This window comes from Strongylocentrotus purpuratus, unplaced genomic scaffold (genome assembly GCF_000002235.5).
Source record: "Strongylocentrotus purpuratus isolate Spur 01 unplaced genomic scaffold, Spur_5.0 spur5_contig_111, whole genome shotgun sequence".
Taxonomy (NCBI): domain Eukaryota; kingdom Metazoa; phylum Echinodermata; class Echinoidea; order Camarodonta; family Strongylocentrotidae; genus Strongylocentrotus; species Strongylocentrotus purpuratus.
This window is the reverse complement of record NW_022144757.1, coordinates 8,544-25,575: the sequence shown is the minus strand read 5'-3', so window position 1 is coordinate 25,575 and position 17,032 is coordinate 8,544. Positions and strand designations below refer to the sequence as shown.

At 38.6% G+C, this 17,032-nt stretch overlaps 2 protein-coding genes across 2 annotated transcripts; one reads left to right on the top strand and one right to left on the bottom strand.

The window, feature by feature from the left end:
- Nucleotides 1-468: 468 nt before the first annotated feature.
- Nucleotides 469-5,197, top strand: LOC115927141 (cytosolic Fe-S cluster assembly factor narfl-like). The gene is given in 9 exon segments (XM_030992882.1): nucleotides 469-534; nucleotides 971-1,057; nucleotides 1,617-1,770; nucleotides 2,162-2,278; nucleotides 2,892-3,023; nucleotides 3,233-3,481; nucleotides 3,913-4,123; nucleotides 4,480-4,637; nucleotides 4,956-5,197. Coding segments are annotated over 9 exon segments (1,416 nt in total).
- A 1,572-nt stretch (nucleotides 5,198-6,769) lies between these two features.
- LOC115927487 (glutamate-rich WD repeat-containing protein 1-like) lies at nucleotides 6,770-10,933 on the bottom strand. Its single transcript, XM_030993748.1, is given in 9 exon segments — nucleotides 6,770-7,096; nucleotides 7,865-8,062; nucleotides 8,240-8,382; nucleotides 8,915-9,065; nucleotides 9,067-9,123; nucleotides 9,698-9,882; nucleotides 10,163-10,202; nucleotides 10,204-10,250; nucleotides 10,717-10,933. Coding segments are annotated over 9 exon segments (1,365 nt in total).
- Nucleotides 10,934-17,032: the final 6,099 nt, after the last annotated feature.

Genomic DNA, 17,032 nt, shown 5'->3' with positions numbered 1-17,032 from the left:
CAACTTTATGTACAAAGTACCAGTTTAACAGCTCCTGAAGTGGAGAACATATAAAAAGGCATGGCGCGGCAATGTCAACCACTAGAATATACAACGCCCCATTTTTTTTAGCGGGAATATTTTCAAAGATTGATCGACAGTTAATTTTCTGGATCATAAATTGAATGATGAACGTGTTTGTTAGTTTAAGACTTCAATGCCTTTCTCCACAATCAACTTCGCAATACATGAAATGGAATTGGCAGAAGTTCTTAGACACGTTTTGTTTAATTTGCGCTTAAATATCTAATCAGCTCAGAGAGATTGGTAATTTCCAGCCACAGCCATGTGATTTGTGGCGCTGTTCATGTTTACAGTGTGAACGCAAGAGCTAGAGGCGTTTGGACGATCATTGACCGTTTTCTGACCGTGACTAGACGGCACAGCACAGGCCTACGTGCAGAAAGTTATTTCATTACTGCGAATGCGATGGCGTCCAATTTTAGTGGAGCCCTTCGCCTCACCGATTTAGACGACTTTATCACCCCATCTCAGGTTAGATTAAATTAATAATTGCGGTATTAGTATCCTGACTGTGTTTGATTTGATTCCAAGTGCATGCTGATTATGCTGCATCTATTTCGTTAAAATGCTCTTTTTTTCCGAGGGGAAACTGCGTTTCCTTCATTTCAGGTTGAGGAAATGGTATTAGATCTCAAGAGAAAGTTTCTTCGCATTAATTATTTTTAGGACTCCTGTATTTTTTTTCTGCTGCCAGCTGGTGCACGTGCATAAGTTATCAACCAAATGGTTCCTGGACTTTCATTGATTCTGATTCAGAGTCATGAACATTGATGAATCAGTAGTATTCATTATTAACAGATTAAAATAGACCTACCTGCCCACTTCTGTATAAATACAAGTTTGTATGCAGACAAAGGGTTGGTCGCAATTCAGTGGTCCATTTTATTTGTCTGACATTTTCCTGCAGGAATGCATCAAACCTGTCCAGGTGGAACGTCTTCCAGGTCGATCGGGTCCCATCAAAGTTCAGTCCGATGGCAGCTATGTACAATTGGCATTGTAAGATAAATTTCATTTAAAAAAAGAACCCAGCTATACTGTGTAAAAATTCTAGGTACTTCTGCTTAAAAGTTTGTAATCACTGTAATCACAGTGTTTTGAATTGAGAATCCTATAAAACTAGCAGACCCTAAAGATGATATGCCCAGCTATTGTAGTTGTCCCAACTGCAGTTGGTGGTCCCAGCTACAGATGAAATATCTAAATTTAGAGTGGCATTGTCTCTACTGTAATTGTGACATTTCAACTATAGTTGGGTTGATTTTATATAGTTGGGACATAACAAAAACATGCAATATGACAAACCAGACAGGCACATTAAAAACCTTCCAACACTTACAAACATATAGAAAGTTTAGAGAAGTTTGCAGTATTGAGGAAGGTATAGTGCCTAGCTGCTGTAAATTCACATAGGGCTTGATTCCATTGTATCTAAAGTGCAAAGACTGCACCACTGGATTCCTGCAGAATGAAGGATTTGGGAGGACTCGGGAAGATTCCATATTAAAAATGTTGGGGAGTTAGAGGAATACAGATCTTTTTTCTTTCCTCAGGATGGTGAAGCAACACAGCTCAAGAAAGCCCAGATAACGTTGAATGATTGTCTTGCATGCAGCGGTTGCATCACATCGGCGGAGAGCGTTCTCATTACACAGCAGAGCCAGGAAGAATACTCAGGGTTCTAGAACCAACAACAAACTTCCAGAGGTAAAAAAAAAACACATGAGAATGGGTTCGTGCACAATAGTGTTGGGGCCTCCATATATGAATGCCAATCTATCATCAACATCTCCATCTTCCTATGTGAAGAAACCTCCTCTGAAGCATACTTACACATTGGTTGAAGTGTAAACAAGCAGGTGCAGACTAACTCAAGGCATAAAAAGACAAAAATGTGCAAGTAAAAAAAAAGAAGCTGTTTGGGATGGATTGATTAGCTGAAGGTGACAGCACTCACTAGGTTGGTGACCAGAGGGTTGGTGACCAGAGGGTTGGTGACTGAAGAACTCGCTGGGGCAGTGATTTCCGCAGGCAAATGGTATCTGGGGAGAAGTCCTTAAATGTAACTGTGTTAAATTTTGATGTCAGGGTCACGAAGAGAAGAAGCTAGTGGTGGTCTCAGTGTCGCCTCAATCCAGGGCATCGCTGGCTGCTCGGTATCATCTCTCAATACAGGAGACAGCAAGGAGACTGACTGGGTTCCTCAAGGAATTAGGTAAGGGGCATGGCTAGGGACTAGAGAATTGGGGCGGGGGATGTTTACGTTACATCTCTCCCTACAGGAGACAGCAAGGAGACTGACTGGGTTCCTCAAGGAATTAGGTAAGGGGCGTGGCTAGGGACTAGAGAATTGGGGCGGGGGATGTTTGCCTTACATCTCTTTCTACAGGAGACAGCAAGGAGACTGACTAGGGTCCTCAAGGAATTAGGTAAGGGGCGTGGCCAGGGGCTAGAGTTATCACCATCTGGATTTTTTTGCATTTGCAAGACTATTAACAAGAGTAAACGAAAGAAAATCCTGTGTTTTCCCACAACAGCAAATCCATTTGTATCTCAAATTTCCAAACGAGATATGAATATGTATTTGTAGAATTTATATCTCGGTGTTGGTTCTCACCACTGTAAAGTTTTTATTATTGCTTGTAAACTGTAAACAAATAGAAGATGCACAGAATCACTAGTTTTTACTTGCAAATGAATTTGGTTCAAGGGCCTATGCAAGATAGTTTGAATTGACTTAGAAACTTACTGTAGAATTATTGAGAAAAACCCAAACTGTATCCTCAATTTTTTTCTACTTTAGCTTTTCAAATCTATTCTATTTGCAGGTGTGCATCATGTGTTTGATGAGACATTTGCCAGGGACTTCAGTCTTCTTCAAAGCCAGAAGGAGTTTGTTGATAGATTCAGAAGACGAGAAGAGAAAGGGACTGTACCGATGCTGGCTTCTGCCTGCCCAGGTATACTCTGGACACTTGTCTTAAAAAATAAAATGCAAAAAACTTCGGCAATTCCACCATAATGAAAGGAAGTGTAATGTCCCTGACAGAGCCAATTAACCATGATATCTAATTAATGATTCAGAAAAATGATCAAAAACTCCTGAACTGTAATCTCCTTGACCATTGCTACAAGATGGATTTATAAGATTTGAAAAATATCGTCTCAGGTTGGGTGTGTTACGCCGAGAAGACACATGGGTCTTACATCCTGCCTTACATCAGCACCACCAAGTCCCCTCAGCAAGTCATGGGCTCGCTGGTCAAGGATTATTACTCCAAGCAGAGTGGTATCCGACCACACCACGTCTACCATGCTACCATCATGCCTTGCTTCGACAAGAAGTTGGAGGCGTCACGAGAAGATTTTTACAACGATGTCTACAGCACGCGAGATGTAGATTGCGTTATTACATCAGGTAGATTGGAGTTGTGGTAATGTAAAGATCAGATTTGTAAGTTAGTTGATCACAAGTCAGTAACATCTCATTCACAAGTCCATCACAAGTCCACAAGTCAGTTACAAGTCAATCACAAGCTAGTCACAAGTCCATAACAAGACAATCACAGGTCAGTTACAAGTCAATCGCAAGTCAACCCAAGTCAGTCAGAAGACCATCACAAGTCAATCACAAGTTAGTCACAAATTAATCACAAGTCAATCACAAGTTAATCACAAGTCAGTCACAAATCAATCACAAGTCAGTCACAAGTCAGTCGCAAGTCACATCACAAGTCATCCGCTCCCAAGTCATCCCCTGTAACTTGTGACCAGACTTGGGATATTACAATTGACAAGATTACAACTGTTAGAATCATATTTGTTTAAATATGTTTTTTTTTTGTGTAGGAGAAGTTGAAGTGATGCTTGACAAAGAGGGACTTTCGCTAGCTGATATGCAACCCCAGGATCTAGATCCCATGTTCCCTGTATCCAGGGATGGACAGTTAGTGAATCACATCGGAGGTGGGTCTGGTGGATACCTGGAACACATATTCAGATACGCTGCCCGGGAGTTATATGGAGTCAGTGTAGAACACATTGAGTACAGGACTCTGAAGTAAGTGGTCATTAACCTTGTAATTATGCAATAAGAGAAAGGGAATACTTTGGAAAACTTGCGACGTCAAGGTGTTCAGTCTGCGAGTTGCTAAATTTGAACACATTCAAACTCTGGCAAACTTTGGCTTGAAAGATTTCGATGTGAAATGTTTTGTTTATACTTAACATATTTACAAGAAATATAAACCTCCCGATAGAGAGGTGCAGTGGCTCGCCCAAGGACACAACATATGGCCAGCAGCAGGATTGAACCCCTGATTATGAGTCGCAAACCCAACCACCATACACATACCCAGCATTGAAACATAAAGGAACACTGAAATGTTTGTGCTTGTTTGTTTTTTTCACCGAAAGGAACAAAGACTTCAGAGAGGCCACATTGGAAGTGGATGGCGAAATCAAACTCAAGTTTGCCCTTGCCTACGGCTTTAGGAATATCCAGAACCTGGTGCAGAAGGTCAAGCGAGGGCGGTCTCCGTATCACTTTGTGGAGGTCATGGCTTGCCCATCTGGTAAATGTCACACTTTGTATTTTCATACCTAAAGCTTTGCCCCTGACAAGGGATATTTTGTATTGAGCTCAACATGTATACGCTCAATGCTGTGTGAGAGACTTTGAGCAATATATAAACAGTAGATCACTGCTGTAACAACCAGCACTATATCAAACTTGTGGCTATAACACCCACCCCCCATAGCTCCCGAATTTCATGGTTGAAGATTTCTAAAATGAGCAACCGTTAAACTGAAAAAAAAACCAGTCTTTAGTTCTTCCATAAACATTGGTAATATGTGAATATAAATACATGTACACTTTTCTGTGTGACCAGGCTGTGTGAATGGTGGGGGTCAGATCCGCCCACAAGACGGGGAGCAACCCAAGGAACTCTTGCCCCGCGTGGAGGCACTCTACAACTCCCTCAACACCAGGAGACCGGAGGACAACCCGCTACTGGACCAGCTGGTCTCTGATTGGCTGGGAGGGGCAGACACTGAGAAAGCCCACGCTATGTTGGAGACAGCGTACCACGCAGTGGAGAAGATGAACAATGCATTGACTATCAAATGGTGATGTGTCCAAGTCTCTTCTTCAGGGCTATGGACTGTTTGCAGGAAACAGTAGAGGGCACTTCAACCAATCCTGATAGCTCCATCGAGGGAGATAGGGTGTGCATACACAGGTTCACACGTATTGTAGGAAGTACAATGGTTCGCGTGTCTATTGTAATAAGTACGCACTGCTAATTTCATTCTGAATCCGCACAAATCTGCATTATCATCATGGGAGTGTCAGGCGCCGTCGACAATTCATTTTTCTGGGCAGTGCAGTGAGGGAGGAGATGTTTAGTGCGAAAAACAACAATTTGGTTTTGTGTTTTGTATATTTACGTATATTTCCAGATTTACCACACAGTTATGGCGATCGTGATAAAGTGCAGTAACATTGAATGGGGCGTAATTGTATCAGGCTTTCCAACCATGTTATGATAACTCATTTTGTGAATTTTGAGACAAGGGGCTTCTTTAACCAGAGCGGATCACATTTGATTACATCATCATAGTTTGGGAACAAGGTGTGTGAATACATTCCAGAAATCAAGACGATAAATTCAATTTCATTTTGAGTGCACCTAATATCTATTATTTCATCCATGAAATCATATAAGACGAAAGCAATTTTGTTTTTCAATTTTTATGTGCATCTTTATAAGGCAATATCAGAAACACTTTCAAATGAACAATTTGGAAAGTATTTATTGTGCATTATTCAATTGCCATTGGTAATGTGTATATTTAAAAAATTTTTTTTACAATAAATAAAACAATTTCCAGCAAAGAAACCTCTGTACTGTTGGTTTCTTTATATGGGTGTCATAACTCATCAAAAAAGTAGTTTTCCAAAACACGTGTTGAATATATAATTCAAGTTGTTAAAACTTGTGTGTTTATCACAAATTTAAAATTAAATATTTTGAAATTTCTTTTGAATGTTCACTCTTTTGTCAAATCCAAAAAGGACTTTCAAGATTTTTCTTTCCTTTTTTAGCATAGAACTGTTATAAGTTATGAAATAGAAACCATTTCAAGACATCTTTTAAAATTGTTCCTATAAATTCCCCCAAATGTTCCAATTTTCTTTTAAAAACAAACCCCTCACAATAAATTAGTTTAATGAAGATCCACCATGAAGGGCTAATCTCAAGTCTCCAGCGTATCAAAGTTTTTTCATCTGTGTTAAATTGTATAAATCCTAATGTCTTTAACCGTAAGGCATCTTTTGGAAAGGAACGCTCCTGAATCCTTTAAAATCCTCCACTGAGCAGAAACAGATGTCTTATTCTTTGTATTTCAAGGAGTATCAACCCCCATGCATAGTAACAGCCGCTGGGGTCTGTTTTCCTCACTCACCCCGAGCATTCACCCTTTGCACCTGCACCGTATTGCATTGCATTGTGTTTATCTCCTGATGAATCCATAAATTCATAAGTACTGGGAGGTTTGGGGTGGGGCAGGGAGTGACAGGCAGGGCGGTTTAACAAGCACGGCAGTTTGTGGTGGGACTGGTAATAACAGGCAGGGCGGTTTTAGGGCGGGGCACGGAGTGACAGGCAGGGCGGTTTTGGGCAGGACAGGGAGTAACGGGTTAAACACTGATAGTCTTGAATATATTGAACCCGCTGTGAGCCGTGCTGATAATGACACCAGATATCTGTGGGTGCCAATGAATTTCTTTGATGTCGCTCTGCCCCTGGTGCACAAACAGCAACTGTGGGGCTATGTCATCAAGCCTGGACCCCCCAGTCTGGCCTTCCATCACTGTCTCACGTTCTCGTTCCAGCGATAGGTCCCAGAGGGTTACCTGGTCATCAGAGCCTGCTGATGCGAAGACTGTGCTGTCCACGGGGTTCCACTCCACTGACGTGATGGGCCCAGTGTGGTGCTTGAACTTGGCGACAGGGGGACCCTTTTTCTGAAGGCGAAAGAAAGAGAGAGAGAGAGATAAACAAAGAAATATTATTAAATATTATTAAATATTTAAACAAAGAAACAAACAAAAAACAGTGATTGTTTTAAAATGTAATGAAATTCATGACAATTTGTATGCCTGTACATTGATACTTGCCACATTTTCCACCATTTCATAGCAAATCTGATTGACTTTCTGTTGAAGTTTGGGGACATTTTTATACAGTACTCAGGAGAACTTGAAGGGGGTAGTGAAAAAGGGGTTGTGCAAGCACTCAGCGGGTAGGCAAGTGAGATTTCCTTGCCTTCCCTTGCAAACTTTGACCCAGGTTCGAATCTAACCCAGGCCCATGTTAGCTTGTTGAGATACGGCAGATACAATAAGGGAGTGTTATTTAGTTTGAGTGAATTTGGGTAAATGCAAGAGTGTTTAAGCAAACTAAATAGCACCCTCGTATTGTGTCCACTAAATCTCAAAAAGGCAAATGTCGGTATGGTCGTCAGTCCCTTTCTGATTCTGCAGATTTTTCCTCCAGAATATTTTCCAGCGTTTTCCTCCCACATTTAAAACTGAATGTTTCTTTGTCATATTTCCACAGATTTCTTCAGGCTTATAAGCTAAGGTGCAATGAACACTTTTGTGGAATACTGACTTTCATCGTGAAAAAAGTAATGGTAATTGTAAATTATGTTTGGTTTATAGCGTCTCTTGCCTGCAAGAACCTTGGATCCATCTTGGATCCATCTTGGATCCATCTTGGATCCATCTTACCTGGAATTGTCTCAAGTCCCAGACATTCAAGACACCATCATCACCTCCAGACAGGATGAAAGGATCTTTCTGGTTCCAGTGGATGACATTTACGTCACTACTGTGTGCTTCTTCCATCATTATCATGCATGCTTTGCTTGGCGTCGCCCGAACATCCCAAATTCTGATGCTTTTGTCGACAGAACACGATGCAAAAACCTTTACATGTATTAAACAAAACAAAATTTGTTGTTAAAAGAGAAAGCTCATTGAGTTGTGCTCAATGTACAGTTCAAGTAATTTGCTGATTAACTTCATTACGGATGGGATATTGTTTACTTGGATTATTGATTTAAAGGGCTATTTTCCAGAGGAATTTATACTTAATATGCCTACATTTTTCTCAGTTGGTGACCATTGTAAATCCTCCACTGACTCCGTGTGAGCTGCATAAGGTCGCTGGTCTACATACCACTCCCCTCCTTCTTGTAACTTCCACAAATGGATATTTCTCCGACAATCTCCAGTAATCAGATTTCCTGAAAAAAGGGAAAGGATTACATTTCAATTCCAACACTGTGGGTTATTTTTACTTGGATCACAGTTTAAGCAGACGACGTGTCTAGGATCTTCTAGACACCCTATTGGCAATTTTGGACACCCACTTTGTTATGCAAATTATGCATTTAAAAGCATAAATAAATAAGCAGTTTGTGCACTCTCTTTTTCCATACAGGGCAAATTTTACACCCAACTTTGTCATGCTGACTAAGCCCTTAACAAGGTTCCTCTTAATTTCACCAGAAATTCTGCAATTTTACAAATCAAGTGATGATTTGGGTGGTGTGTGTGGTTGAGTATTAAAAGTTAAAATTAATGTTGTGCAGTTGTCTTTTAGCATCAAATACATATATCGAACTTTTTGTATGTTGCAATGTTGTTGTAAATACGCATGGAAGTGCCATTTATTGACCAAACTAAAATTCTACAAACTGATAAGCAACTTAACATTTCGACCCCTAGCAAAGATATTTCAGACTTTTTTTTTTAGTTGAGAATGTAACAGCATACCTGGTATAGTAGGACACCAGTCCATGGCAAATCCTTCAATCTGATGACCTGTGAACGTGAACAAAGGCTTGTGGGATTCCTGTCTCATGAATCGTCCCATGAGCTGGGCGTTACCTACAGCCTGGAGGGCGCCGCTTAAGTCCCACAGGTGGGACCGCGCCAGTGTCTGACCAAGTGGCTGCCACTTGCTTCTGCCCAATTTCTGTGCTCTGTAAAAACAAATCAAATCAAGCGATGAATAACAAGGAGCAACTCAGGTGCCGAAAACGTAGTGTGATTTTTTTTTTTACCATCGTCTCGGTAAAATCTAAAAAACAAAGAAGAAAGAAATAGACAAATGCCAACTGGGCTATACAATGCTGTCAGAAGAAGCTAAACGATGCAGTTTAGTCTGTATGAAAAGCCAACTTGTTTACTAAATAAGAGTATCCTACACCATTCTCTCCCTCTCCATTACACTCTCCTCCCTCACTTGATACACCCGTTATCAGGTGGCACAGCTTGTTTTTATAGATATTATTATTAGATATGCTCAGCTAGACTCATGCTTCTTGTTCCCTAACACAAAATTTACCCTCTCTACAGGATTTGCTACCTGTTTTAAAAACGCTTTGTTGTAAAAGTGAAGTCACTTGACTTTTACTTCCGGCGTTATGAGAAGGTCAAAGTTAGGTAAATTCAGTATGCAAACAGAAGCTTGAATTTGAAGAGGTGAGGTGGTAGAGTCACCTCATCTGCACTTACTGCAAACCCCCAAACCGTATCTCACTCAAGAAAGCTTACCCTTATTCTGTTTACAGAGCCGAGATGTTTCATCATCGCTGTCTCCAGTTCTGGTTTGCTATCCTCGTCATCGCTGTCACTGTCCTCATCACTGTCATCATCATCGTCTTTCTGGCTGGTACGATGCAGATTTGTCATCTTCATGACAATGACATTGTTCAGGTGGGCTTTCTCAGCCTGGGTGCCTGAGAACCAGTAAAGTCACATCTTAGGTTTGATTTATGGTGGGTCATGGCTAATGAGGTTTTGTAATAGAAATGTACTATAAAGTACTATAAAAACTTCATTAGTAGGCCTACAGAAAGTGATAAGTGAAGTTTTGGTTTGAATGTAATGGGAGATTTATTTTAGATTATGGATCAAAATACACAAAATTAACATGTTGATGTTAATAACCATCAACAGAACAATTATTTTTCATGAATGAAACAAAGTGCTTGTGACATCATCAAAATTCAAATTTACCAGCAACGGCAAAAAGTGTGTGAGGATAAGTTGTACGGTTTCTCCCCGAGACTGTCTCTAAGAACATCAAAACTGAGGCATGGTGCACCTGCAATAAAATTATCATCATCAAACATTGTCAAATACTAAAATAGAAAAGTAATAACCCAAAAACAAAACAGAACAAAAACATCCCCCCCTTAAAAAGAAAAGAAAAAGACTAGGCTTGACTAGTCAAGCTGGATCTGAAAGTTTGACAGCAAATTAAGACAACGTTAATAATCAGTGACTCAGTCAATCAATCAATCAATCTGTTGACAGTAGGTTGGGCCTGCCATCCTTGGTCAAGCAAAAATAACACATTAACAATAAAACTGATGAAAATTGACAATGATTGATTCAAGTATGTTACAACTTGTTCTTTAGGAAAAAGAAAAACAGTTCGCACTGGCAAAGTTAAATGATGAATTTAACTTAAAAAATAAGTTACTATTTTATGGAACTGACATTATAAACAGGCTTGTATTAAGTTGTAATGAATTGTGTCAAGTGTCCGAGAACTGGGCAAGAAGTACCTGTCTGCGCTTGATGATACATGTGGTATGCGGTTTCATCACGGACTAACATCTCTCCTTCGTCGAGCGGATCTCCGGGTAGATAAACCCTCTTATCACCACCCTCCCCATCTGATTCTTCGATGTCGCTGTTATCTGGGTCCACAACTTCCATAACTTCTTCCGCTTCGCCGGATTGCGAAGTGTCTTCGCTGTTTGTTTCCGAGTTCGATGCCATGCTTGCTTGGTTCCTTCGCCGAGATCCAAAAGATCGTACATACAATGTGTAGTAGCTGGATACCAACAAAAAGTGTTGTTTTCGTCGTTGAAAACACGTTGAACACGTCTGGGAGCACGCTCCTTATTATTATGTTGACATTTCTACACGTGCCAAAGGTCAACGAACTAATTTTTACCATTTATTTGACTTCGGCTTCGTAGCAGCTTCGCCTTAAGACTCAAGTTTCCAGATGAGTTACATGTTCATGTATATATGTGACTCACAGTGGTCGTGACTTCCTTTTCTTTTACAGCAATATCAAATCGTGTCATCCATATTCGCTTAATTTGGTTTGAAAGTAACTCAATGAAAATGGTTTCATGATTAAGGAAAAGCCACAGCTGGAAGGGCCGATATTTCAATAAGGGTCGCTATTTCGAAATCTCGGCTTCGTTTCATCTGTGTCTTAAGGAGATTTTAGGCCCCCGATTTTGGGTACTCTGGCTAAATTTTGGAGCATTGTCTGCTTTAGGAACATTTGTATAAAATTAGGCCAACGGTTAGAATATTTCTGTTTGGTTTGCTTCCCAGTGATTCAGAAGTCGGAGATAAAGCCGAACCAGTGACAAGCAATGGTTTCGAAAACCCCCATATTTTGTGTGATTTGCTATGGCGTGTCAAACGTTGCAATATTCAATATTTTGCAATATATATGTTGGATGTTCAATATGTGTTTGTTATCTTTTACATTTATGTGCGATGTTCAATATAAGTGTGCGATGTTTTTTATTATTTGCGCGTTGTTTAATATATTTGTGCGATGTTTTACAATATATGTGCGATGTTCAATATATGTGTGCGATGTTTTACATTTATATGCGATTTTCAATTTATATGTGCGATGTTTTTGACGATATATATGTGCGATGTTTTCAATATTATGTTCGATTTTTTGCATTAAATGTGTGATGTTTTTTCGATACAATTGTGTGTGTTGTTTTACAATATATTTGCGATATTCTATATGTGAGCAATGTTTTACACATATGTTTGACATTTCGAGCTATTTGTATTCGATGTTTCATCGGTATGTTTGCATTCGATCTTTTGCAATATGCATTTGATGTTTCCCTTTTCATTCGATGTTTCGTTAAGAGTCAAAGTCTGTTACTAGACCGCGAAAGTCTGACTAGTTTGCCTAAAGTCAGTGTATGAGACGTCAGGGGATCGCGTAAAGTGATTAGAGCCAGACCTAAACGGTAAAAACCGGAATTGTGGGTAATTCTTTAAGCATACGCAATGCGTTCATCATTGTTTGGGCAGTACCCCCAGCTGTGCCTGTACTACCCATAGTGTTATGTGCATCATCTATGTATTGAGGAGTGCATAACACATGGCCTGAGCTCCCAGGCCGATGTGCACCTGTCCCGTTTAATGATCCAGTTACCTGATGTAAAATTGGGCAAAATTAGATGTTTATGAAAAAAAAATCAAATTGTAAGGGGTTAACCTTGCATTTTTTTTTAGCAAAATCGGGACAAAAAAGATGTTTCTGGAAAATTGCAGATTGTATGGGGTTAGATGTTTATGAAACATTTCAAATTGTAAGTGGTGAACATTGTATATTTTAGCGAAATTGGGCAAAATCAGATGTTTCCGAAAAAATTTCAGATGTAAGGGATTAACCTTGCTTTTTTAGTGAAATTTTGCAAAGTTAGATGTTACGAAAATTTCAAATTGAAAGGGGTTAACCTCGCATTTTTTTAAAGCGAAAATGGGAAAAAATCAAATGTTTCTGGACAATTGCAGATTGTAAGGGGTTAACCATGCTTTTTGAATAAGATTGGGAAAAATTAGATGTTCATGAAAAAAATTCAAATTGTAAGGGGTTAACCTTGCATTTTTTTTTAGCAAAATAGGACACAATCAGATGATTCTGGAAAATTGCAGATTGTTAGGGCTTAACCTTGTATTTCTAGCAAATTGGGCAAAAGGAAATGTTTATGAAAAATTTTAAATTGTAAGAGGTGTACCTTGTATATTTAGTAAAATTTGGCAAAATCAGATTTGTATGAAAAATCTAAAATGGTAAGGGGGTTAACCTTGCTTTTTAGCAAAATTTGGAGCATATTTTACTAAAATTGGGCAAAATCAGATGCTTCTAAAAAATCCAGATGTAAAGTTTCCGCAAAAACAGCTGTTGAAAAAGAGCCCAATGTTGAACTTTACTGAGTCTGAGGTCTATCGAGGGGACGATCCTTATTTCAACTCCCGGAGATTCGCTGACAGTCTCTATTTTTCTTTTTAAGAAAGTCGAAATAGCTGAAGAGGGAGTTGAGAATCTATATGTGCCCAGATACAAAGAGTAGGAATCTACGCGTCTGCCTTTTGAAAATACACAATTGCGGTGTTCATTGTTGCGTAATGATCCGCCTAGCACGCGACTGTTTTGCACATTAGGCTGTGTTATGCAGCTTCCTAACAAACCAAACACACTGGGCTCATTATATCGACTTGTTTTTACCCATTAAGGTAAAGCAAATGGACCCAGTAATCTTCCTGGCGCGTTTGCTCACCTATAAAGACAACTTTTCTCAGTTTAAGGAAAATTCTAAGGTAACGAAATGGCCGAGTGGTTACGATTCGTCGTCCACGGTTAGCGGGGTCCCGGGTTCGAATCCCGCTGGTGTCTTTTTGGTTTTTAACGTATGAGTTCAATCATTTACTATAAGAGATTTAATTTCCCGTCGTAAAGTACCAACAGTACCTTAGCTTAATCGGTAAGCACTGCTGCTGGTACTGTCCGCGAGTTCCAGGTTGGCGCCTTCGTACAGGTTCAGGGCATGTGGTCCACTCGGAGGATCAGGGCTTAGGGGCCGCCCTGTTCCTCCCTTAGCTCTTTGCTTTTACATGGTGCCTGGCCCTCCGGGTTATATGGATGGATAGGGAAGGAAGTGTGTATTGGTCGGGGACGCCGAGACCCCGGAAGAGAACTAAGGGATCGGCTGGGGCATTGTTATGGCTCAGACCGATCCCTGAAAGCTTGACTAGCACATAACTTTTTGATTTTTTTTACCCTCTATCTTTTATACTTTGGTTTAGTTTGATATCTACAGCTGCTCGGCAGGTCTACGGGTAGTATCAAAATTGAAACAAAGGTGTATGTCATAAATCAATGAATATTTCATAATTGACTATAATCAAAACGGAGTTTCGTTTGACTATCATTATATAATGACGCGATTGCCAATTGACGTAAGAAACGCCATGAATTATACCGGGAAAGAATAAAGATGTACATTGTAATATAAATATTATTGATACATCTTTCCGTCACATAACGTGTCTTTAATTTTGAGCATTCCAAACAATACAGTAATTCGCACTAGTAATAGAATGGTATATGATAGCACGATCAATGCGTCTCTATTAATTTAAAAAAATATGATTTAGGCCCCTATGTGTGAAATATTCTTTGATTGACTATGAGCATTCCATACGAATGAGTTAATTCGCAAAATATAGCAACAACAAAAGAGAAAGGAAAAAGAGAAAATTCCTATACCCTAAAAACTGGAAAAATAATTTGTTTTAAAAAAGTCATGGGACACTTCATGTATTGGTTGAACAGTTTGCAAGGGGTTAACCTTACATTTTAGCAAAATTGGGAAAAATCAGATGTTTCTGGAAAATTGCAGCTTGTAAGGGCTTAACCTTGCATTTTTAGTAAATTTAGATGTTTATGAAACATTTCAAATTGTAAGGGGTGAACCTTGCATTTTTTAGCGAAATTGGGCAAAATCAGATCTTTCTGGAAATTTTCAGATTGTAAGGGGTTAACCTCGCTTTTGTAGTAAAATTTTGCAAAATAAGATGTGTATGAAAAATTTCAAATTCTAAGGTGTTAACCTTGCTTTTGTTTAGTAAAATTGGGAAAATTTAAATGTTTATGAAAAATTTCAAATTGTCAGTGGTTAACCTTGCATTTTTTAGCAAAATCGGGCAAAATCAGGTGTTTATGGAAATTTCAGATTGTAAGGGGTTAACTTTGCAGTTTTAGCAAAATTTGGCAAAATCAGATTAATATGAAAAATCAAAAATTGTAAGGGGTTAACCTTGCCAAATAAGGGCAAAATCAGATATTTCTGGAAAATTGCAGATTGAAAGGGGTTAACCTTGCTTTTTTAAGCGAAATTGGGAAAAAATCAGATGTTTCTTGAAAATTGAAGATTGTAAGGGGTTAACTTGGCATTTTTAGCATAACTGGGCAATATCAGATTTATATTAAAAATCTCAAATTGTAAGGGGTGAACCTTGTATTTTTAGCGAAATTGGGCAAAATCAGATCTTTCTGGAAAATTTCAGATTGTAAGGGGTTACCTTGCTTTTTTAGTGATATTTGGCAAAATAAGATGTGAATGAAAATTTTCAAATTGTAAGGGGTTAACCTTGCTTTTTTAGTAAACTTGGGCAAATTTAAATGTTTATGAAAAATCTCAAATTGTAAGGGTGAACCATGCATTTTTTAGCAAATAGGGCAAAATCAGGTGTTTATGAGAAATGTCAGATTGTAAGGGGTTCACCTTGCATTTTTAGCAAAATTGGGCAAAATCAGATTTGTATGAAAAATCAAAATTGTAAGAGGTTAACCTTTGCCCAATTAGGGCAAAATCAGATGTTTCTGGAAAATTGCAGATTGAAAGGGGTTAACCTGGCATTTTTAGCATAACTGGGCAATATCAGATTTATATTAAAAATCTCAAATTGTAAGGGGTGAACCTTGTATTTTTAGCGAAATTGGGCAAAATCAGATGTTTCTGGAAAATTTCAGACGTAAGGGGTTAACCTTGCTTTTTAGTGATATTTGGCAAATAAGATGTGAATGAAAATTTTCAAATTGTAAGGGGTTAACCTTATTTTTTTAGTAAAATTGGGCAAATTTTAATGTGCATGAAAAATTTCAAATTGTTAGGGGTTAACCTTGCATTTTTTTAGCAAAATACGGCAAAACCAGGTGTTCATGAAAAATTTCAGTTTGTAAAGGGTTCACCTTGCATTTTTAGCAAAATTGGGCAAAATCAGATTTGTATGAAAAATCAAAAATTGTAAGGGGTTCACCTTTGCCAAATTAGGGCAAAATCAGATGTTTCTGGAAAATTGCAGATTGAAAGGGGTTAACCTTGCATTTAAAGCAAAATTGGGCAAAATGAGATTTTTATGAAAAATCTCAAATTGTAAGGGGTGAACCTTGCATATATTAGCAAAATTTGGCAAAATCAGATGTTTCTGAAAAAATTCCGATGTAAGGAATTAACCTTACTCTTTTCTTTAGTGAAATTTGGTAAAAATTAGATGTTTATGAAAAATTTCAAATTGTAAGGGGTTAAGATTGCATTTTTTTTTAGCAAAATAGGGCAAAATCAGATGTTTATGGAAAATTTCAAATTGTAAGGGGTTAACCTTGCATTTTAGCAAAATTGGGCAAAATCAGATGTTTCTGGAAAATTTCAGATGTAAGGGATTATCCTTGCTTTTTTAGTGAAATTTGGCAAAGTTAGATGTTTATGAAAAATTATCAGGGGTTAAACTTGCATTGTTTAAGCGAAATTGGGAAAAAAATCTGATGTTTCTGGAAAATTGCAGACTGTAAGTGTAAGATCTTGGACACGGCATTAAGATCTCAGTGTTGTTTTATTGAGTGCTCATAACCAAGTGAAGAATACATACAGGAGACAGCACAGAATATTGGGTGTTGTCTTAAAGGAGTCGTATTACAATGGGTTCTCATTGGACAGTGGGAGGTGGTCTGATGTGGTCTGATGTGGTCTGATGTCTTACCATACTTCTGGCCTGACCTACAAGTATATGTGTATGTCAAGGGCGAACATGTGTACTTACATGTTATAGTAAGGGGTTAACTTTCTTTTTGAATAAGATTGGGAAAAATTAGATGTTTATGAAAAAATTCATATTGTAAGGGTTAACCATGCATTTTCCTTTTTAGCAAAATAGGGCACAATTAGATGTTTCTGGAAAATTGCAGATTGTGAGGGTGAACCTTTTATATTTAGCAAAATTTGTCAAAATCAGATTTGTATGAAAACCTAAAATTGTAAG